Consider the following 23,572-nt stretch of genomic DNA (forward strand, 5'->3'; position numbering starts at 1 on the left):
TCTTATAGGCTTTTCTCTCCCCTCGATTTGAAATCTTATACTTCTTATTCTAAATATTCATGGAAGAGATTATTGCGCTCTTCTAAAATAGTGCTCTGATTTTTTTATTGAATGATACATACATTTGCTTTGATGTGATGAAATAACCAGTTTTTGTGACATAACTCGTTAATAATTGGTATTTAAATTAAATTTAGAGCTCTGTATTGCGTGGAGCATTAAATACCTGGCACTGACCAAGAGAATTATGATCAAAGAATTTTCCTATCCGACTTTGATAAAATGTTATGTTGAGTCACAATACATATTTGTATCCTGCTTTATGATGTAATATTAGATATTTGAATCTTGGGAAGGAAATTGTAATCTGGGAATTGAATTAATATTTGCATTCTTACATATCTTGTTGTGTATTGTTGATCACTTGTTTTCTATTCATTCAATTATTGTGATGAGCCCAGCTAGCGCAGTTTTCATGAGTAGAAACGCAGTGCTGATGCTTTATTCTTGTTACCAATGTTCCTGATCCAGATTTTTCATATTGCATTTGAGATACTTGTGCAAATTGTGCCTGCAGTAAATGCTCATTGCTAATAAATGTTTCCTCATTTCCTAACCCAAGAAAAATCTCCCTACACTCAATCGTGGCAGAATTGTCTGTTCTTGTTTTCGTGAATTGGACATCTGACTTTCGTTTTATAAATATCCATTTTATATTAGAATATTTGAGCTTTCATAATGAATTGAGCAGAGAATTCTATGCTCAGAGAAACATACATCTCTTACAGGGAACACGTTATTTTTTTTCCCGAAGGCATGTACCGGTATGTTGTAAATAGGGCTGGCAATTTCAAAATGTGTGATGATCACAAGTATCCAAAAGTATATTCGTTTACTGAATGCCTGCAATTTGGAAAGTTTTTATTTATGTAATTACTGTATCTTTGTTAAATTTGCTAGTTTGGCCATAAGTGAAATTCATGTCATGTTATGCTCTTTCTAGCATTTCTGGTCATGTCGAATAAACATTTTATCTGGACTCATTATATCTTTGCATAGAATTCAGTTTTTTAGAGTGCCTAGATTTGGTAGAGCTGGTATCACAATTTATACTGAAAATATTAATAATAAGAAACTATTTTTTTCATAATTCTTCGAATTAATGTATAATATGATTAACTTAGACTAAATGGAAAGTAGTGAGAGTGAAGATTTGAATCTGCCAATTGATTTTTGGAGATTATTACATAAACAAAAGGATTACTCAAGCGGAAATAATGCAGAGGTGGAAATCAGTAATAAATTGAAAGGATTATCTGATCAGCAAGGGTGTGGGAATTACTCATCTGTAAATATTGCAGAGTTGGAAATAAAACAAAATTCTAAGGATTGTGTTGAATATTGTTCAAATGCTACGAGAGTTTTCAAAAGAAAGAGAAGGCCTAAGAAAGGTCCAATAGTCTATTCCGACTCTGATAGTGATGATGATACAAAACATATTGAACAATCTCGTAAACTGTCAAAATATGAAAACGCAAAAATACATGGCTCTTCAATGACCACTAGTGTTGGTTGTGTCGCATCAAGTAACGATAAACATGGAAGCTTTTTAAAAAAGGGCGATTCTGAACCCACTGCTTCAATAAATAAAAATGCAGTGAAGCCAGATACCGTTGCTAAGGGCAACAAGATGTCTGGTGGAGGCAACAGAAGAAAACGAAAACAGGATAAACTTGCAATGAATTTGGATGGTAATCTTACAGAAAAACAGTTTGACGATGAAACAAAGATTTGTAAACAAAGTGACAATGAAGACACCTCAAATATAACTCGATGTGATGTGAAGACATCAGAGAACACAAATTTTCTGGCTGAGAAACGCTCACTGAAGCACAGCAAAACATCCAAAGTCCCAAATGAAAAACTTGTTAAATCGAGATTGTCAAATGAGAAAGATTCCTCTGATGAAGAACTCGATGCCTCAGAAATGGAGAAAAGGTTTAACATGGATCGGAATAAGTCTAAAATATCTCGGTCTCGATTCGGCTCCCTGAGGAGGAAAAACTATAAATTTGCGCCGATAATATTTTCAGATGAAAACGAGGAAATTGTTATTGAAGGTAAAAGGTCAGTGAAGGTCGTGGAAAACCAAAACCTTGATATTTGTGGAAAAAATGTGAATCTGACTTGTATAGAGAAACCTGGGTCTAATATTAAACCAGTTACTAGTAACGTCACTACTATAGAGTCTGGTGAACAGCCAGGACCCAACATCGATGACCTATTTTCTGTGTCAAATAATGTAAGAAAGTTGGGCTCTGATAATGCAAAGCATTCCCCAGGGAAGAAATTACTCAGAAATGGAACAGATGGTCATAATTCGTCAAATCAGATAATCAATGGCACATATACTCGAGATAACTATTCGGCTAATAATAGAAGTAACCAGCTCACTAATACTGATACTATCGTGTCACCATCAAGTCCATGCAGCGATTCTAAAACTGGTCGGGCCCTTTCTCAAATGAGTGATTTATTTTTCAATGATGATGATTGTAAAATTAAACCAGCCCCTGGGAAACAAAAATCAGGCAACACTGATTCTAAATCTCATGCTCGTATTGCACAATCTTTGTCTAATATTTCACAATCTAATACAACTATTGCACAATCATCTGGGGGTCATGAAGTCACCTTATTTGATGATGATTTATGGAGTTCGCCAAGAAAATAAGCAGGGCAGAATCAAGAAATGTAAGCTTTTATGTCACACTTACATGGTCCCTGGCCGACCTCTGTTCTAACAGCCAAACCTGAGAAAGCACGCAATGCAATACTTGAAAATAAAACCAAAACAGCCACAGCTTTGAAATCCAAAAGATTGCCCCCAGTCCATATTGATGGAGGACAAAAAAGTCTATTTCTGGTAAATTTGACCCTGAAGCTTACAGCGGGGATATTTATTGTATCATATATTTTAATACTTTTTTGCTTTTTATGTAAACCCACTGTGATATTATCATTTACGGTTGAATTGTTTCAAATCAATTAACTTTTCTGTTTTCAAACCATTATGACCTCATTTTAAATTGAATTTTCACAAATTTGCAATGTTTCAAATTAAAATTTCCATTATTTTTCAAATAGTATTTTTCAGAAAATTTTTGTTGCTAGGCTATAATAAGTCTCAAATCAGCAAAATGCCGGCCGTTTCCCGTGGTGATGGAATGAGGGGCTTGTCAGTCTTTATAGCTGATATTAGAAACTGTAAGTTTTTGATTTTACTATAAATTGATTTAAAATTGTTTGCTCTGAGGCTTTCTTACCTTAGAGCAGGGGTCACCAACCTTTATGGAGCTGCGGGCTACTTTTTTGGTACCGACTAAGCTAAAATCACTCTACTGAAAAGCCAATTTGATATTAATGGTATTTAGCGAAGGAGACACTGATAATGTTTATTATTCATGAAACTATCAATAGTAGGTGTCCTATCAAAGGTTTTTTTTTTACCAACACATTTAACAAATCATGAATATCATATTTTCAACCAAGACCAAATCTGGTGTATTCCTCCTCAGTATGTGGGAAATCTGGTATTGCATCTCCACCCTTGTGTTGTACTCCGGTTTGCAAAGGTTAGAAATGAACGACACACATGGCTCCAGCTGATCTATTGTGTGTGATGTCATAATTGGAATGACATGTGACATTACCGATGTCACATATAGAAAAGGTTGACCGTTACAATAATTATTAATTATTATATTGTCATTTCCATTTCTCATATAGGGTTTGAACAAGAATAGCAAGAATAAAATTAATAGATGTAGCTTACTGATGAGCGCCGTTATTTGAGTTATTTCAAAACAGACCTGCGGGTGACTCATATGGTGCGTGGGGTCAACGGGTTGGTGACCCCTGCCTTAGAGTGAGTTCATGTAGCGTGTTTTAGATTTCATTGAGTTGACCAAACTATTCTTATTTCCAGGTAAAAGCAAGGAAGCAGAGAGTAAAAGAATAAACAAAGAATTAGCAAATATAAGGTCAAAGTTCAAAGGTGAGAGTTGAAATATTTTAATAGAAAACACAAGAATTAATTCCCATTTATGCTTCATTATCTCGCTGTTTTTGTGTTAGCTATTCTTTCCTGTAGCAGTGAAACATGGCTAGTCTGCCCTCTTTACTATTTCCTGTACAAGATGGCTATGATTTCACAGCAGGTTCTGTTCGTAGTAATGCTTGGTTCTTATTGGTTCCAACTGTGCTTCCTAGCTTGTCCTACTATATAGTTTAAGATGGCATTGCTATGATACCATAGCAAGTTATTAAAGAACTAGGTATGCTCTCATTTTTAATTTGCGGTTTTGGGATTCCATCGAATTTGGTTTTCTAACTAATGATACATTCGAAGTAATATTCTATAATGACTCATCAAATACCGATACCTCATTATTAATATGGAAAACAAATCGAATAAACTTTGAATAATTTGTTAATTTATGAATTGCTAAAAACAAATTGTTTGGCTCTATGTCATTGAGTTACCGACTTGTACTCCTGAACAAATAGGAAGCACTTTGTGCCGGTGATTGTTTTGTTTGTTTATTATAATTGGTTGTTTCCTGAGTTGAGACTTATAGTAGGTCCCAGTACCAGGCATGATGTTTCCTTTCAAACTGGTTTGGTATTTTAGTGGAAGGGCTTTTTGATTCATATCAAGCTGACATGTTTCAATACCCAGGAAATGCTTTATCAAAGCTATAATGTTACACATGAAAATTTGTGGTCAAGCTGACCTGATGAACCCTGCTGAGCGTATTTGGGAAAAGGATCAATGTGAAACAATATCACAGCAGAGGCAATTATCAGCAACTATTTTCGATTTTCAGAACACTTTTTATGAACAAAATTAAGTCTATTTTTAAAAATCCCCAAAATCTAAAAAAATATTATTTAATACCAACCTATTGAAATATTGGAACATCAGCTATGCAGGCGTCTTACTATTGGTTCGAATTCAAAATTGATCAAAATATTGAAGATCAATATCCAGGCTGTTGCTTGATGGATCAATACTGAAGTCAATTAATATCAAACAGGGTCGCAAAATGTTCAACTGAATTCAAAAATATTTTGTTTATAAATGCAATAAAGTTTCACTACATTTGAAACTCTGAACAGAATTTGTATGAATATGTTTTTTATGTGAAATCGGCCCAAAACATGTTATTAAGATTTGGTTGAGCAGCTGAAATCAATCATGCTCAGACAATTTGTATTTCATTCACATTGTGCCTCCTGCTAAATCATGACACTTGTCTAATTGTGGCAGCTAAGGAGACACTTAATGTCAATATAAGCATCCACTCTGTCATATTTTGTCTGCTCGGATGTATCGAAAAACAATTGTTCCTATGTTTGTTTTATTCCTCCCTTGGCCTGTTCAGACCTGCTCTTTATTCACCCTATTCTATGTGTAAAGGCTTCAATAATCTTAAATGAGTCCAATGTTGTACGCAATTCGCACTCCTGCCCAGTCCACATCTGAGTTTCCTAAACTTTTTGGGCCGCGGACCCCTATTTGAGAATCTTAGTTTTGACGAACCCCCATCCATGGTAATGTTTCATTTACAACACAACAACGCAAACGACATTAACAAATTATGACAAGCATACTCGTAGAATCGACTCTACGACAAGTCTCAACCTGTATTTTATCATCATATTGTTAAGAGGTGAAAATGCTGCCTCACGCATGTAGGTCGTTACAAAAGGCAATAAAATTTTAATTGCCTTTTCTGATAGCAGTGGATATTCGTCCGCAACGCTCAACTAAAAATATTCAATTGGTCTTTGATTAAAATCAATCATGATATATCGATCAGAACTTTTTTCATATCGTTGCGGACCCACTGTGCAGTTGTCATGGACCCCCAAGAGGGCCCCAGTTTGGGAAACCCTGGTTTGAATGGTTTATAGCCAGGGATTCCATCCATCTGGAACACAAAAAAAGGACGACTGGAAAAATTTCTGCATTGTGAGCAGAAATAGCTGGCTTTCCAATGGCCTCCAGGTTAATGTCACAATTACAGACGCCACAGTGTGCGAAGCACTTACCCTTCAAGCTTCGTTTAACTTTGAACTCTTTCTCGTACTCGAAAAACGTTTTTACATTTGCTCATATTTAAATTTAAGCTAAAATAACCACCACCACGACGAAACTCAAGGATCGCCACACTAGTAATGCTTCATGCCTATCTGTGCCTTGCTTCTTTGTGTTCCAAATAAGATTGTGTTGTTTTTACGATGCCGCAATAAAGCCTTGGCGATAAGATCAACAACAACAAAGCTTTTAATATGAAGTCCAAATAAGACCAAATAAGGACCCGCAAGCCAAAAATGCGGACGCAAGCTAAAAATAAGCCAAAAATAAGGACAAACCTTAGAAAAAAGGACGGTATGGAATCCCTGTTTATAGCGGATGCATAAATGAGTATTACTCAAGAACTAAACAATATTAGTGAAACTGCAACCATTTGCAAAGCAATATTCCCGCTCAAAAGCATCACAGAAAGGCGGTGGTAAAGCTTCTCTTCTGATTTACTCTCGGCGTTATGTATGGTCGGTTCATTAGAGCTTGGAATGATAGCGATCTTAAAAGATAAATATTCATTGCAGGAGACAAGACATTGGATGGATACAGCAAGAAGAAATATGTCTGCAAACTCTTGTTCATATTCCTGCTGGGTCACGACATTGACTTTGGACATATGGAAGCCGTCAACCTTCTCAGTTCAAACAAGTACACTGAGAAGCAGATTGTGAGTTTTGGCTTCAAAGCAGGCACTTTAGCATAAGAAACTATAAATCTGTGTGATAACTTGCTTTAATTGCTAAACATGACTGCACCACCGCTATGTCATTGTCACATTGCTCTCCATCCAGCCATTGTGAGTGCTCAATGAATGACATCTGGTAGACCATTTTCATGTCTACAGCTCCCATTGCTAAGCCCGTATTTTACCAGGATAATAAGTGTTTTTTTTCCAGGGTTACCTGTTCATCTCTGTTCTGGTCAGTTCGAGCTCAGACTTGATCAAGTTGATCATCCAGAACATCAAGGTAAGAGGGTTTAAGACTTGTTGAACTGCAGGTCCTTTCTCCTTGTGTAGTTGTTTCCCTGCTTGAATAAGATAGCACCATTAGATTGAGACAATCTCTTTCCATGAAAGTCGATTTCGTTATTTCAAACAATATAACTTTATATATGAAGATCGTGATGATAAGTGCTATTCCATGGTAAGGCTGTCACTTAACTTGGCCTGGCGTGCCACAAACCATGATCGCATATGATAAAGTGACCCTACTTACTGAATTTTTATTTTAGACTTTGCTGGGAATTCCCATTTTAAAGGTTGACCCTAAAAATGGAATCCAAATCTTTTGGGGATTGTTTTAGAGAGAACAAAACTGTTGTGCAGATTTTGAATGTGCACAATCATACACAAATACTTTTTTCATAGAATTGATCAGAAAAGTTATGTTTTTTTTGAGGTCTCTGTTGTACTCCCTAGTTCAGCTCCCTACCTAGCTCTTATTTAACCCCTTTGCTATCTTTCAGAATAAAGTCGTTAGTATTTTTCATTTTATTTATCCCTTTGACAACTTTCACGATGATCTTCTTTAGTCCTTCCATTACCTTTCAGAACGATATTTCATCACCAAACCCAATCCATGTTAACCTTGCTCTCCACTGCATCGCCAACATCGGATCCCAAGATATGGCCGAAGCCTTTGCTCCTGAAATCCCGAAACTGCTCGTCTCACCGTAAGTTATTGTTTATACATTGCTCATTCATTTCTTGCGCTTTGAACAAGGCCATGTACCATATAGCCGCTGATTAAAATAAAACAAACTTGAGATATACTTAGAACTGACTTCATAATATTTCAGTTGTCAGGGATAACTTTGTTCAGATAGAGTCATTTTTAATCAGGTGACCTAGCTTTGAGCAAAATCATTCCAACCACGACTAGTGGACCCTTTGGCCCAGGAGAAGCTCTGTAAAACCCTAGGGCAAGGGCGTAGTTCAAGAAACCCTGCCCAACATTTTGTGTGAGCCTTACATCCGTACAAACGGCCTTTATTTCCTGTTTATTCGAGCTTCAGTATTGTGTAATGAATTGTTCTTAATCATTTGACTTCGTAAAATCAATAGCAAAAGGAGCAAATCTACAAGAAAAACAATAATTAAATTCGCCTTATTCGGAGCATATAGAAATATGTTGTATAAAAAGTTGCATTTTTTTGTTACACAGTGAGTCTTCATATTCTTAATATATCCATCTGTTTATTCCAGCGACACCATCAATATTGTAAAGCAATCAGCAGCTTTGTGTCTACTTCGTTTGCTCCGTACTGCACCAAACTGCCTTCCCCCTGGCGAATGGTCATCCAGGGTTATTCATCTACTCAACGACCAGCACATGGTGGGTTAAAAAATTGAGGCTTGAGTTATTATATTTGCCCCACGAGATGAAAACATTTATGAACAAAAAAGTTTTTGCAATAAATGTGTGGATGATAATTGAAAGCGGGTTTCTAATAGTCATAGCAGTCAAAGAATTGAACAAACACTGCCACTGCCAAATCAGTGAAGTGATAGTGAAGGCTTGTGTGGTGCTGAGAGAATTGATTCGTGGCCATCTTGTTTAATTAAACAATTTACAATAGAATAATCAAATTCACGCCGACTACAGTTGGGAGCTCACAGAGCCATAAAATAACGGCATACAACCGCTTCTCATAATCTGTGCTAACGAACTTCTACTTTTCAGGGAGTTGTTACGGCAGCCAGCAGTTTGATCCATGCATTGGCTCAACAGAATCCTGATGACTATAGAGGCTGCGTATCATTGGCCGTGTCTCGCTTCAGCAGGATTGTTACGTCAACTTATACTGACTTGCAGGTATGTGAGCTCTTGTCTTTTACTGTCATGCACTGAACCATGCTTGTGTCCCCATGTTAGAATTCCAGGCGAGGGATTTGGAAGATGGTTGTGGGGATTTACTGCTGCTTGGTTACAGCTTTCTTTACAATCAAGTCCATGCATTTGAGATGAATTACTCGCTAGCTATTCCCAAATATAAGATGGATTGGTAACAGATGAGAGGCCGTAGTTCTTCATATGATTACAAATATCCTTATATTTAGTTATTTTGCCACATAGTTAAATCGCCTTGTTGATTTTTTCTCTGGAATGAACATGTAAATCTTATCCTATATCTATGATCAATGTTTTATCTATAAGCTCAAGTATGTAGATATACTATCATTGAGATTTATATCAACTGAGGTCATAGTTCATAGAACTTCCTTCTATACTTCCTGTCTTTCTATCCCAGGACTACACCTATTACTTCGTTCCTGCTCCATGGCTGAGTGTGAAATTGCTGAGATTGTTGCAGTGCTATCCTGTACCACGTAAGTTTCAATCTTTCTACTAAAAAAATATGTAGTTTCCTTTCTTTGTATCTCATGTATACTGGATATAGCAAAGTCTTTGTACTGTATACTGGATAGATTCGGCCACGAATCCGAGCATGAGTCTGAATCTTGTCGCATCCCTAATATCTCCTCGGTGGCCATGCCACGTCGTTTAAACCAGTGATTTCAAACTTTATTCATCTCAACCCACTTGGCACAGCCTAGTTTTTTCGCGTCCCTCAGGAACTAAAATAGAAAGAATATTGAAAAAAAAATGAGACAATATCTCTAATGAGACCAATGTGCTTGTACATTCTCTAACAAATCTTGGCATTATTTCTGTGAAGGTGAGTCCCAGCACTGGCTCTAAAAACTTTCAAGTTTGATTGATATTTTGTTTTAAAATAAGTTCATTTTGAAAAAAAAAAAAAAATTGCGCTTCCATTCACTCAGTTTGAAGAGATCTGGTTCAAACAATCTCTCATAATCACTGTTTCACGTATTTTTCTCAGAGGAGCCAGCGATTCGAGGGAGATTGGTTGAATGTCTTGAAACCATCCTAAATAAATGCCAAGAACCTCCCAAGTGCAAGAAGGTTCAACATTCGAATGCTAAGAACGCAGTTTTGTTTGAGGCAATCAACCTCATCATACATATGGACAGGTAAGTGACTTCTGCAGTTTGTGAGAGATTGAAAAATTGGACTGAGAGCCAGGGATGTACAATTCAAAATTTTAGGAATCTTTTAGAATAGTTTTTTTTTGAAAATGACATGACCTTATTAATGGCATTCTGGTTCATTTTACAATTGTTGAATTGGCTACTCAACTGGCGGACCGCGGTCCGAATCCGGACCTTTCAAGTATTGGATTTGGACCGCACCTAATTATTTATTTTGGATCATTAGCCCCAATTTTTGAATTTCCTATTATAAAATGACTATTATAAAAGACCGTACCCAAATAATTTTGAAGTTTTGTTTGCGGACCTTTGGTAAAAATAGTTGAGTAGCCCTGCGCTAGGCCAGGGGCTCCCAAACCAGGTCTTGCCACCCCAAATTGGGTCGGAGTGATAAGTAGGTAGCAGGTCATGGGGTTGGTGGGGTCGCTGAGGTATAGTAGAGGATGGATGTACAAAACATCTAAGATTTAACAAACCCTGTCAAATTTAGCAGTTTGTACCATGGCTCGCTGTGAAGCAGGCCCATCTAGGCATCGCTCTAGAAAATGTAGGTGCTTATTATGACATCAATGTTTGGTTTTAGCTTATTTTACTTAATACCACCACATGACCAAACTCAAGAGTTCAGTGAAAGAAGCATTAAAGTTTCATGAAGAATATATATATTGACCTGGACACTTGAATGTTGTCTTTGGTTTGGGGTCGTCCTGAAAAAAGCTTGAGAACCCCTTTGTAGTCCAAACAACTGAGCTTTTGTTGTTATCTACAGTGAACCGAATCTGCTCGTTCGGGCGTGCAATCAATTGGGGTCATTTTTGCAACACCGTGAAACAAATCTCCGCTATCTGGCACTAGAGAGCATGTGTTTGCTGGCTGGTTCTGAATTCTCAGCGGAAGCCGTCAAGAAACACAGAGAGACAGTGATCAATGCTTTGAAGGTTTGTTTTCATTTTAAAATTTGGTATTGAGTTTATGTTTCAGTGCCACAATTAATGAATGCTCACTTACAAAAAACTTGATGAAATCAAATTTCAAATAACCTCTTGTATGTTTTTTGATTTCAAGATTTTGTAAGTTTGCATAAAATATAATAAACTGAAATAAACTGTATTTCTCTATCGTTACATTCATATATAATTAGTTACATGTAAGACATCAAGCATCATCCCAAGAGCCATGCTGGCTGTATGATTGTTTTAACAGCTAAGGATAAATATAAAATCCTATCCTATGCCACTCACTGGTCCCCTTCCGTAATTTATCAAATTCGACAACCAGCTTATTTATTTTTAGACGGAGCGAGATGTCAGTGTCCGACAGAGAGCGGTCGATCTTCTTTACGCGATGTGTGATAAAACCAATGCTGAGGAAATTGTTGCTGAAATGTTGGCTTATCTGGAACTTGCTGATTACGCAATCAGAGAAGAAATGGTCAGTAATGATTATTTAGAACAGGATTCTTTGAGAGTTTATGGACGGGGCCTTTGGCCACAAGAGTTTGGAGATTAGGGACTGAGCATTCCACTACACCCAGTTGAAAAGTATCAGATTATAGCACATGAATTGAATTCTGATGCACACGTGACTCACTCTTTGGTATTGTTAACAATTCATCTACATTTATTTGTATGCCATATTATCCTCCACTCTGAATAAGGCTGTAGACAAGATACTACTGATTTGAAAAATATAAGAAGTTTGTCTAACATTGAATTGAAAATTTAGTTCTTTGACTTTTCTTATATGTTTAGGCACTTGTTGCTATACCAATATTTCAAGTTCATTTGCCGTTAACCTTTTAACCTCCTCCAGGTTCTCAAGGTCGCAATCCTGGCTGAGAAATATGCATCAGACTATACGTGGTACGTGGATACAATATTGCAGCTCATCAAGGTGGCCGGGGATTATGTGTCGGAAGAAGTTTGGCATCGAGTCATTCAGATTGTGATTAATAGAGATGATGCACAGGGGTACGCTGCTAAGACTGTGTTTGAGGTAAGTGGAAGGGTTGGGGTTCGAAACTGAGCCAGATCCCTTTAATTTTCAATATCTTTCTATACGTACTTTTCAATCGCCAGTGAGTACTTTTCCATTAGCCACAGATGTCCATCAGCCACTTTGAGCCCTAGATATTCAACCTGCAATGCCAACATTGTGGAATGTAGCGGTTTAGTCACTGAGCTGTCTTGTCCGACAAGATCTCACATCTTTTGTTTTTACAGAACCTGCAAGCACCGGCATGTCACGAGAACATGGTCAAAGTAGGCGGATACATTCTCGGAGAATTCGGGAATCTCATCGCTGGCGATCCTCGCTCATCTCCTCTCGTCCAGTTCAAACTCCTTCATTCCAAATTCCATCTCTGCTCGCCGTCCACCCGCGCTCTCATATTGTCCTCCTACATCAAGTTTATCAATCTGTTCCCAGAAATAAAGAAAACTATTCAGGTTAGTTTACTGTGATTTACCTATGGATTGCTATGTTGTTGATGTTGTCAGTATTGTTTCTTCTTGTTGTTTGTCGCTAGAAGGTTATTACTTTTATCTATTTAAAAAATATCAGTGGCCTCTGGAATTCGTAAGCTTTTGTGTGTTGACGTCATCAAAATAAAAAATTAGCACCCTCTGCCATGGTACCTATCGGAACTGGAGAAGATTTGGTACTCTATCGTTTTAGCCTTTGTCTCCCTATATTTGAGCATTGCTATAAGGCTGAAGGGATACTGATTTCAATTTTTATTATGGGGATTTTTTTTTTACGAAGCTTCGAACAGGACACTAGTGTATATGCAGCTAACTTATGTAAAAAGCCACTAGTCCGGCATTATCCACCCAGTTTATTACTCACTGTGTGAGGTTGTGGGCACAGCATTTGAAGCTGAGACTTTTAATAATTCAATTTTTTTTTCTATTAGGATGTTCTTCGTAATGACAATCAACTTCGCAACGCTGATGTAGAACTCCAGCAGAGGGCGCTGGAGTATCTGCAATTGAGTTCGATTGCTTCACAAGACGTCCTTGCAACAGTTCTTGAAGAAATGCCGCCGTTCCCTGAAAGAGAATCATCAATCCTGGCAAAATTGAAGAAAAAGAAACCTGCTTCTGCTAATGTGAGTGTTTTGGCGCTCCAGAAGTATGTGCACCAAGATTACACACAACCTGAATATAGTATGTGGGTTATCAGGTTGTGTGACATCTTGGTGCACATACTTGTGGAGCGCCAGTTTTTTTTATAAATTGTTCAAAGCACTCGGAAAGACAAGAAGGCTGTTTTTATTGGGTTTCCATCAGTTATTTTGTTGCAACATGCTCAATGATAAAAAAATAGCATACCGAAGTAAAATAATAAATGCATTTTGGTAAAATAAACAAATCACATGCATTAAATTAAGATAGTTATTATGAATGGTACCTAGCGAAGGCTCTTGCTCTTGAAACACCAGAGACTATTAGGGTTGCCAAGATCTTTTCGTAACAACTCTCTCATTTCCCTGATCTCTTTATATTTCAGGTTCTTGAGAAAGAAGACCGCAAGAAAGATTCGGCGACTCCAACAAATGAAAACCACACGGATAACACACCTTCACCTACTCCCGCAGTGGTTGCCAAGGTATTATGGTGAATATAGGCAAGACTAGAGGCTTTCTTATACGACACTTGTTCACGCATTTCACCTCCCTAGTTTAAGGCCCTTTGCATTTTCTTCTGACACCTAAGGATAAGTAAAAAGCTACTGCTTTTGGAAGAACTGAGGCTTTGTCCATATAATATATTACACAATAGGTTAGATGTGTAATTTGCAATGCCAACTCAGTCGAGCCTCACTTTCCAACTGCAAACCACCAGGCTCTTATCTACTCAGCAGATATCTGGATTTTTAGTGTTGCATTGGAAATGTCTTTGGAAATGTGAGAGTTTAACACAAAATGACGAACTTTGAAGCAAGAAAGTCAATAATATTTTTTACTAATTTTTTACAAAACAGCTTTTTCAAGTGCAAACTATCGATGATCTGCTAACCATGTTTTTCCTAAGATTGAGCTATCTTATGAGCCTTCTTCTTCCCTGATCAATAAAAAAACTTCCATATTGGTAACAACTCTTAAATGTTAAATCACAATACCAGATTCCACGATATATGTGTGTAGCCAGCATGTAAATATTCTGTGTGTGCGCTGTAGCAGATACTGCCAGAATATTGAACCATTTTTTTTTATTTCAGCCTGCTGAATCAGTTGACTTGCTTGGCCTCGTCAGTCCAGCACCAGCCCAGACGCAGTCCAGCAGTTCATTCCTAGTGGATGTGTTCGGTGGAAGCCCAGAGAACAACCTTCAGCCACCTGTGCTGGAATCGAATATACCAAAGTGAGTTTTGCGTTGATGTTCATTGGTTCTTTGTTTCACTCTAAGCAAGGCTCTGTACAAGTATACACTGTTACGCAGAGAACTGCTATTTTGGTTCAGCATTGCCTACTCATTTTATTAGGTACTCACGTAGTGTTTGTACCAGGTTAGGGTTAGGCCATAATATTTAATTTTTTTTTTTAATTTTTTTCCATCGATTATTTTTATGAAAAAAAACTATTAAATGAATTATGGTCAAAGAATTAATCAAATTACAATTAACATCGTCATGTCACTTAGTGGAGGCCTTTGTCAAAGAACACTGGGTGCCACCTTTACCTTTGCCCATATTTAGTTTTGACCAAGCAACTGAAGTGGTCAGCCCTACGTCGGAGGAAGTCCAGCAGATTACCAAGTAAGATATTGCTACGTGGTGATAGATAGCTGCATTGTAGTGGAGGCTTTTGCGCTTTATTTTTAAAGTAATTTACACAGAATTGTTTGAATTTCATCTCATACAAATAATTTCACACAAGTGATATTTCTATTTCGACAGAATTGTTTGATTCCATTCCACACAGATATAATACAACAGAATTGTTTGATATTCATTTCACACAGATATATTTCGACAGAATTGTTTGATTCCATTCCACACAGATATATTACAACAGAATTGTTTATTTCCATTTCACACAGATATAATACAACAGAATTGTTTGATATTCATTCCACACAAATATATTTATACAGAATTGTTTGATTTTCATTCCACACAGATATATTACGACAGAATTGTTTGATTTTCATTCCACACAGATATATTTTGACAGAATTGTTTGATTTTCATTCCACACAAATATAATCATACAGAATTGTTTGATTTTCATTCCACACAGATATATTTTGACAGAATTGTTTGATTCCATTCCACACAAATATATTTAGACAGAATTGTTTGAATTTCATCCCAAATAGGTAATTTTATAAAATAGTTTAATGCGTTTATAATTAAGGGAAATGGCTGCATCTCAATAACTTTGTAAAATACCATCTTAAATAATTTGGGGAGTTTTGTTGGGGCCAGAATCTTATTGATAAAGACACCATATTCAGAGTCACGGTTTTCGCATACTATGGCCAATTATTGAAACTAACTATCCCAGCTCACTAAATCTCTTTATCTTCAAATGTCAATTCTATTATCTTATTTGGTTGCCTATTTTTCCGCCAGTTTCGGGGCAAAAGGGTATATGTTGATAAAAAAAATTATATTTGTAAATATAACGAGAACAACTTCCATCACATGCTCATCTTTTCAACTCTATCACGTATTCTTAGCTTTGGAAACTCAATGGTCGTCGACCCTGATTCAGCCTCACAGCAGCTCAATAAGTAAGAACTGGGTGAAGGTGGCTTGGTGCAGGGTTAGCTTTTAATTTCCTGATTTTTTAAGAAGGTGGAGGTTTTTAAGGTGTCTGCAAGAATATTCACGTATTTATCTCTGAACAAGACTCCACATCCGAGTTCTCAAACTCAATTTACCCAGGGGCTGCTGGGGGCAGAGTCTAGTTTGGTCTGGGCCGCATCAGGTTTTCCACAATAAAAGCGTATCAAAAATTCTCAAATTCTGGAAAACATGAATTAACAAATTAAGATTGAATAAAAGAATAACGGAAAATAATAAGAATTAAGAATTACTTTATTAAGAGTCAAATGTCGGTATTAAAAGTTCTTCAGTATTACTGAAGTATTATTTTTCACTCATGGAAACACTGATTTTAACTTATTTCAAGCGGTTCCGCTATCGAATATAAGGCCTACAGGTACGGTACTAGTACTTGGTGGGTTCATAGCTAGATAGTCCGTTTTTCAATCGATTTCATTCAATTTTGGTTATAATAAAGGAATTCAAAAGATTTGGATGCTATTTAGCTAGCCAGCAGCCTCCGTGAGGTTGTGGGCAATGGGGTTTGAAATTTAGAGTTTGAAATTTATGAAAACTTGACTGTTGCCAAATACACCTATATAAAACAGAAACGGTGGCAGATATGGTGGCTTAGCTGAATGAGTTGATAACATTGGTTTGCAAATTCATTTTTGAAGTTGCAATTCTCATGTAAAAGTGAAAAAGAACTCATGGGAGGATTGCAAGCTACCTTGACATGCTAGAAGCTATATATTGACTTAAAAATATCTGTTGGTAATACTTATGTGCAAGAAGACTGCTGTACTCCTGCCTACATGTACATTCGGTTACGACTTTTTCAAGTCCATGCGTTTGAAACAAATAACTTGCAAACTATTTCTTTATCCGACATAAAAAGGTAACTGGACGAGAGTCCATGGTTCACCAAGTATTTGTAATGTATCATCGCCTTTTCTATCCCATGCCCTTATATCAGTACTTTTATCTTTTCAGTGTTATCAGTGGGAACTTTCCAGCAGAAGGTCAGGCTACTGCTTTCTCGGAAGCTTTGCAGTTTGTCGACCCTTTTTCAGCCTCTGGCCAAGCTGCTGATATTTTCAGCCCTGCTGAAGCTGGCCCTATAGCTGACTTTGGCTTCAATCCAGACCTTGGAGTGTCTTCTCCAATAGCTAGCCTTGCGGAATCCAACTCAGCTTTGGGTAACCTAGGTTCTGCTGCCGAAACTCTTTTCAGTTCCACTTTATCTGATCAGCCTTATTCACTTGGAGACCCCACTGCTGATTTCAGCAAGCCTGCTGATGATATTGGAAGCCCAGGCTGCTTACTTGCTGATTTTTCTGCTGCAACTGAGCAGCCTGAATTATTCATTTCTGGAGCTTCTGCTGTTTCTTCTATTAGTCTGTCTGGTTTGGATGAATTAGCCTCTGATTTCAGCCAGCCTGCTGCTGATTTCATCCAGCCTGCTAAATTCAGCAAGGCTGATCTTGTTGAAAAGTAAGAAGTAGATGTAGTTTTGTCCATTCATGAAGTTTCAAATGAATCTTCATCTTGGTGACATGAAATTCATTTATGTTTGATTAGAAAATATTCCACAGTATTTATAGTCATTGGGGAAGTTATTGTTCTGTCATTTGTTTTTGTCTGTTTTTGTGTTTCGTTTCTGTCTATCTGGCACAGCGTTGGGTGCATTGTGTGAAATGTTAGGAATACATTTGCAATCGAACCTCTGATTACGTTGCTTGAGTTTGAGGCTGTAGTATACCGCCTGATTAATCTATCAGTTATCACAGGATAAATATGAAAATCATAAATCCTTGAGTTGTGACCTTAAAGCTCTTTCTGCTTCTTCATTAAATGTTTGTAAAAACTCGGGGCGATTTAAATATGAGTTGAAAAAGTCACATACAGACTGAGATAATGTCATGAAGTCAGCAATTCATCACAAATTCCTGTATAACAATCTATATTATTAGTCTACATCTTTGTACATGCTCCTTTCCTTTAGTTAAATCATTTTTCACTTTTCTGTGCTGTAGTGAAGGATCTGGCAAGGTTCCTGCTGAAACTGTTGTTGAAAGGTGAACGTTTGTGAAAGATAATTCTGTGTTGTGGTTTGTGAGAGAATCTTTTAATTCTGAGTATTCTAAATTACTTGATTTACAATTAAATTATCAAGTTCAGCTTTATTAGCGCATTAATTTCAAGTATTTCAAATTGTATGATTTGCAGTTAAAATATGAGGTTCTAATTTAACTTTGTTGTGGAAACCTAACTGAAATATGATTTTGTCGTGAGAATCTTTCCCAAAAATGTAATTTTTTTATGTCAGTAATTTATCAATTTCCTTAAGTGCATAATTTGTACTCAACTGGTATTAATGTGACATTGTGAGTTCATAAACAAATTTTTTTTTTCTTGAGGGGAAACTTACATCTGCCATTTTTGTTATATCCGTTTTCCAAAATGGCTCCATAATTTGAGTGATCCGATCATATTCTGTAATGAATGCCTTAAGATAATGATCGTATTTCTATAACTGTAATATCCATGAGCCTGGTATTCTATAATTTGTGTGGTGGCCTGGATTCTTACTACAGCAGGGTGGCAATGCTTCAGTAATTACTACGCTTGCCTATAATTTCAGATGACTGTCTCAATTTGAGATGATTAGATCTTCTAACAGTTGATAACAGCAGAGGAACTTCTGTGACGTCATAGATAGCTTCAACCATAGCGTAGTTCTAATCTATCGCAATATTGAATGAAGTATTTAGATTTAGATTTGAATATTGTTATTAAACCAAATTCCTACTTAAGCCATGAATTATGACAGGGAACACTGATTCTGTGTAATATTTGGTCAAAATTTAAATGGTCAGCATAAACCAAAATAACAAACTCTTCTCAGTGTTCCTATAGTCTGCTCTTGTTCCAACTAAAAAAAAAAACATCGAACGCTCTTGACCTATTGTCGAATGTGCTCAGGGCATTGTAGCAAGTGCTTCAGATGTGGCCCATTGTATTATAGAGATAAAACAACTTTTGTGCAAGGTGTCCTAGATTACGGGAATTATTGGATACAATCATACACAAAGTTTCTTCATTTTCGTGATAATAACTCACCCACTCATTAACTCACTCACTGGTTTTCTTTAGGATTAGGGCCATGGACTGAAAAATAGGTTTATGGGTTTGGTTTTCTGGGTCGCACTGTATCTGCCCCGGTTTCCAGCTGGATATTTTCCCAAGAATCTAAAGTTCTATGTTTTCCAGATTCACTTGCAAACATAACGGAGTTTTGTTTGAGAATGATTTCATTCAGATCGGAGTCAAATCTGAGTATAGAGAACATCTTGGTGAGTTGATTTGTTTGAAATCCACTCTTAAAAGTAACATTAATTGGAGTGTGAGGAAATAACAATTCTAGATTGAAGCCTGGCGTTTTGGGCAAAGCTGTCAGAAACTCCCTAACACTCACTCAGAAATGAAGGAGACTCATCATTGAGTAAGACCATATGCATTTACTCTAAGGAGATTTGTCTCTGAGCACGAGCACTTACACTCACTCTGAAGTGAAAGAGGCTTATCTTCGAGCAGTAGGCTACATAATATTCACGCACTCAGCAATGAAGAAGATTCGTTTTCATAATTCGATCTAACATTTATGTTCGCAGGTCGTCTTGGTTTATTCTTTGGAAACAAAACACCGTCCCAGCTGATGAATTTCCAAGCTGCTATTTCATTGCCGCCTGAATCACAGGGAAAGGTTAGATGTGTGTGTGTATGTGTTTTAGGTGAGGAGTATGTTGAATTACAGGGGAGGCTGGATGATAGGTGTGTTAGGAGTGCTAGTTTGTGTGTCTGTTGGGCGAGAATAATTTGAATCTCATGAAAAAAGTTGGATTATGCTTGTATGTGCTGGGATGGATCTATGTGAGCGTGTGTTTTGGAAAACAAATTTGCATGTTAACAACATGAGTAGTTCGTGTGTGTGTTTGAAGATGGGTAGTTTTTATGTAGAGTAATTACCGAACACTATTTCACAGATGAACATTGTTGTCGGCAAAGAAGCCCCGAACGTAGTTGATGGAGGGGCCCAGGTCCAACAGATGCTGAATATCGAATGCCTGGATGACTTCACTGAATGCCCCATCATTACTATCAAGTGAGTATCATTCTGCAGTTGTGGAATCGGGTGGCTTTTAACATGGATGTTTGTCAGTAGAATTTCACTTTTAAGCAGTATGTTCATTGCTTGTTGCTTTTTATAAGTTATTTTCATGCCTTTCACTCTAAACAGGATTACTTTGATTTGACATTAATTACATAGTTTGTTACATCCTGGGTAAGGTGGTGGGCATGAGATTTAGACCCAAGGACTACACTTAAGCATATAGCAACACTATTGGCTAATTTGCCTGCAATTTGCCTTTTGTTGAGGGAGTGATGGCCACCTAAACCATTAGAATTTTTTAGTTTTGTGACAGGTTTAGAGGTTTCTATTTGGCAATTGAATACGTTTCCTTGTATTCCAGCTACAACTATTCTGGCAACCAACAAACCATCTCTCTGAAGCTTCCGATTTTGCTCAACAAATTCTTCCAACCAGTGGAAATGGATTCGCAAATGTTTTTCTCAAGATGGAAAGCGCTCGGGAAGTGAGTGGCAGATTTCATGCACGATTGCTCTTTATTAGGATAATTATTCTGCAAATACCTGTTCAAATACCTGTGACCCTTCTGAACTAAAACAAAAATATATTGAAATTTTTCTATAGAGAAAATATTGTCGGGACCTCCAGTTTAAAGAGCCCTGAACTATGTAATGACTTTATATCTTTCAGACCTGAGCAAGAATGCCAGAAGATATTCCAGTCAAAGAATTCGATGGACACAGAAGCATCAAAGGCAAAGCTACTCGGTGAGAGAGTGATTAGGATCAATCTCTGGTAGACAGAGGCCAGTGACCCTGGAAAAAACTACTTCTTGTTTAAGAAACAAATTTTTGGATGACTTTGCAATTGGGCGCTTGCAAACTGCTTCTTCAAAATTGTCGTTTGGTTTACGTCTGTTACAGCAACTGTTATTAAAATTAACGCCAGCTAGATATAGTCTATCATCTCTCAGTATTGTTTCTGCAAACACAAATGGGTTATCTGATTTATACTTACTGCGAAAACAAAAAATAACGATCAAAATAAGCATCTGGTATAAATATGAAAATCCTATCTAGGGGGCCATGTTTCCTCCATTAACCTATTTGTCTCTGTTCCAGGATTTGGCATGTCAGTCCTAGGTGGGATCGATCCTAACCCTGATAATTTTGTGAGCGCTGGAATCCTGAAGCTGAAATCTTCACAGATCGGTTGTTTGTTGAGACTCGAACCAAATAAACAAGCCCAGGTTAGTAAGATAATTTAGGTGCAAGGTTGTCGGCTTTGGGGCCCACGCTATTAATTTTGTATTGTTCGCGGGCCACAATAGTGCCAAGAATAGGTAAACAATACAAACCAAACATTTTTTGTGCAAACACATTGATCATTATTTGTCGTTTATCAAGCTAAAACATGCAAAAACCATGAAAAACTCACTAAAACATGCGAAAATCTTACTTTATCTACATTCAGTGTAAGTTTTTAAACTCGTCATAGCATTGGCCATAACATTAATATACCCTCCTGGAGTATGCGCACCAAGATGGCGCACAACCTGAACTCAGGTTGTGTACCAGGTTAGGGTTCAGGTTATGCGACATCTTGGTGCTCATACTTCAGGAGTACCCATTAATATTTAGTTATCAGGCATAGCCAATGTAGGCTAATAGAATCCCCATTCCAGTTTTTGTATACGAAGCCTATTTTGTTAACATTATATTCCTGACCATAAGGATAGAAACCCAGTGTCTAATTCAGACTAGCCAAGTACATTATACCCCAAGGACCACCCTGATCTAGGTGGATGACTCCGTGGTATTCAATTTTCTCACGTAGGGTGTGATGAATTCTAGTGTTTTTAAGGAAATTTGCTCAGAGAAGGTCTCCTTGCTGCTCAAGGCCCTTTCTTGTTCTTATAATTTTATATATTTCCTATCCATTCTTTTCTTAAAATCTTCACATTTACCACTCACAGATGTACAGGATGACTCTGCGATCCAGCAATGAGAATGCCGCCAAGACGTTGATTGCTTTGTTGGTGGATCAATTCTGATCCCATTGATGAAGTCATGTGATTTATGATTTCATAAACAATCAAGAAATCGACAATTGTTTTATTTATGAGATCATAAATATGTTTTATTGTTCTAATCATACATCATAATAATGTATCGACCAAATTATTGTTTTCTGCCATTGGACCAATGCTATTGTGGTGCACTAAATCGTATATCCTATCTTTTTGATTTCCCAAGAGTTTTGATAATACAGCGCTTAATTACTTTGAAGTATTTAATGATCAGCTTCTTCTGGCAATATGTTGAAGATAAATCTGTTGATAGCTCTCTAACCAACCAACCTACACCTATGTTACATTAAAGCCAAACCAGGGCTTTTCAAACTTTCTGTCCCAATGGTGCCGTGACAAATTACCTTCACTGTTTGCAACATAGAACAACCGATGTAAATGTGTCAAAAGCAAGACTTGCTTTTATTTTGAAGAACAGGAGACTGCTTGTGTGGAGAGTCCTCAAAAGGAGGTCTTGGATCATGGGCGCTCTGGCGCCTCTGGTCCAGACCGTTAATTCCACTGCAACCACACATTCACATTTCAAGCAAATTTTATGATTTGTGATTCCTACCCTTTTCTCATAAATATGTTTTGCTGTAAAACATTAAAACAAAATTAGTAAAACAAACCAAATACAAAGTATTATATAACACCCTGAAACAACCAATGGGTAGAATACGTCCAACATTGATAACTGTTCTGAGATGAAAAATTCTAATTATCTCTGAAAATAATAGGCAAAACAGCATTATTTGTGCCCTAGTTTCAAGTTTTTTGAGCAGTTAATCACATACGGATTTTCTTGGAATTATATTTCAACTGATTGTTGTAATTGTTAAACGTACAAGGGTAGAGATGATTGTCCCAGACTTTGTAATTTTTTCATTCCAAAAGGTTGAGCTTTCAATTCTTGTGCTTTTGTTTTGGCCTCTTTCAGAACTTCCAAAGTTTGTTATATAGAATGTTTTAACCACGGATGTGATCTATATGTTCTACCTGTTTGTTTTGAGCATATATAGAGCAGGAAGATGTAATTTCTGATGTTGCTTTCAAATATATACTTGTTTGGGCATGATATCGCAAAGACACATGTATATATATATATATAAGCTAGTTTTTCAACCATAATCTTGTCCAGATGAAATATTAATAAAAATTCTGAACGTCAGCATTTGTATTGAACAACAATTCTGCTCTGTATATCCTGAATACTCCTGGTGGAAATCATGCGCTTTGTATATTGTGCAAGCGAATCATTTTATTGAGCCATTGTGAAATGTATTTTAACGTAAAATGCTTGTCTGTTAGAACATAGTTCGTGGAAGGTCAACTCTGCTCTCAAGTTTATGATTTTCATTCTATAAAAATATTTAGATCATTATATAGTAATAAATTTAGAATATTGTA

At 36.9% G+C, this 23,572-nt stretch overlaps 1 protein-coding gene across 5 annotated transcripts; it reads left to right on the plus strand.

Moving 5' to 3' along the window:
* The first annotated feature begins 3,117 nt into the window (after positions 1-3,117).
* LOC120334039 (AP-2 complex subunit alpha-2-like) lies at positions 3,118-23,572 on the plus strand. 5 transcript variants are annotated; one of them, XM_078120581.1, is made up of 26 exons: positions 3,118-3,267; positions 3,989-4,057; positions 6,679-6,821; positions 7,051-7,122; positions 7,707-7,828; positions 8,361-8,490; positions 8,839-8,970; positions 9,407-9,485; positions 10,001-10,151; positions 10,939-11,107; positions 11,463-11,600; positions 11,982-12,164; positions 12,392-12,616; positions 13,084-13,278; positions 13,680-13,778; positions 14,391-14,533; positions 14,868-14,927; positions 15,854-15,907; positions 16,935-17,435; positions 19,215-19,297; positions 19,616-19,707; positions 19,988-20,106; positions 20,477-20,599; positions 20,785-20,861; positions 21,216-21,343; positions 22,070-23,572. In XM_078120581.1, exons 1-26 carry the CDS (start codon positions 3,201-3,203, stop codon positions 22,145-22,147), a joined length of 3,432 nt encoding a protein of 1,143 aa, XP_077976707.1. In that variant the 5' UTR covers positions 3,118-3,200; the 3' UTR covers positions 22,148-23,572. The 5 variants fall into 5 exon arrangements, with proteins under 5 accessions (XP_077976707.1, XP_077976708.1, XP_039257424.2 ...); XM_078120582.1 differs by lacking the exon at positions 15,854-15,907; XM_039401490.2 differs by lacking the exons at positions 15,854-15,907; positions 16,935-17,435.

Source organism: Styela clava, chromosome 15 (assembly GCF_964204865.1).
Source record: "Styela clava chromosome 15, kaStyClav1.hap1.2, whole genome shotgun sequence".
In the NCBI taxonomy this organism is placed as follows: domain Eukaryota; kingdom Metazoa; phylum Chordata; class Ascidiacea; order Stolidobranchia; family Styelidae; genus Styela; species Styela clava.

Coding starts and splice junctions, on each gene's coding strand:
- LOC120334039 (XM_078120581.1), top strand. CDS start 3,201: ATGCCGGCCGTTTCCCGTGGTGATGGAATGAGGGGCTTGTCAGTCTTT. Junction 7,829..8,360: donor CCGAAACTGCTCGTCTCACC/GTAAGTTATTGT, acceptor TGTTTATTCCAG/CGACACCATCAATATTGTAA. Junction 8,971..9,406: donor CAACTTATACTGACTTGCAG/GTATGTGAGCTC, acceptor TTTCTATCCCAG/GACTACACCTATTACTTCGT.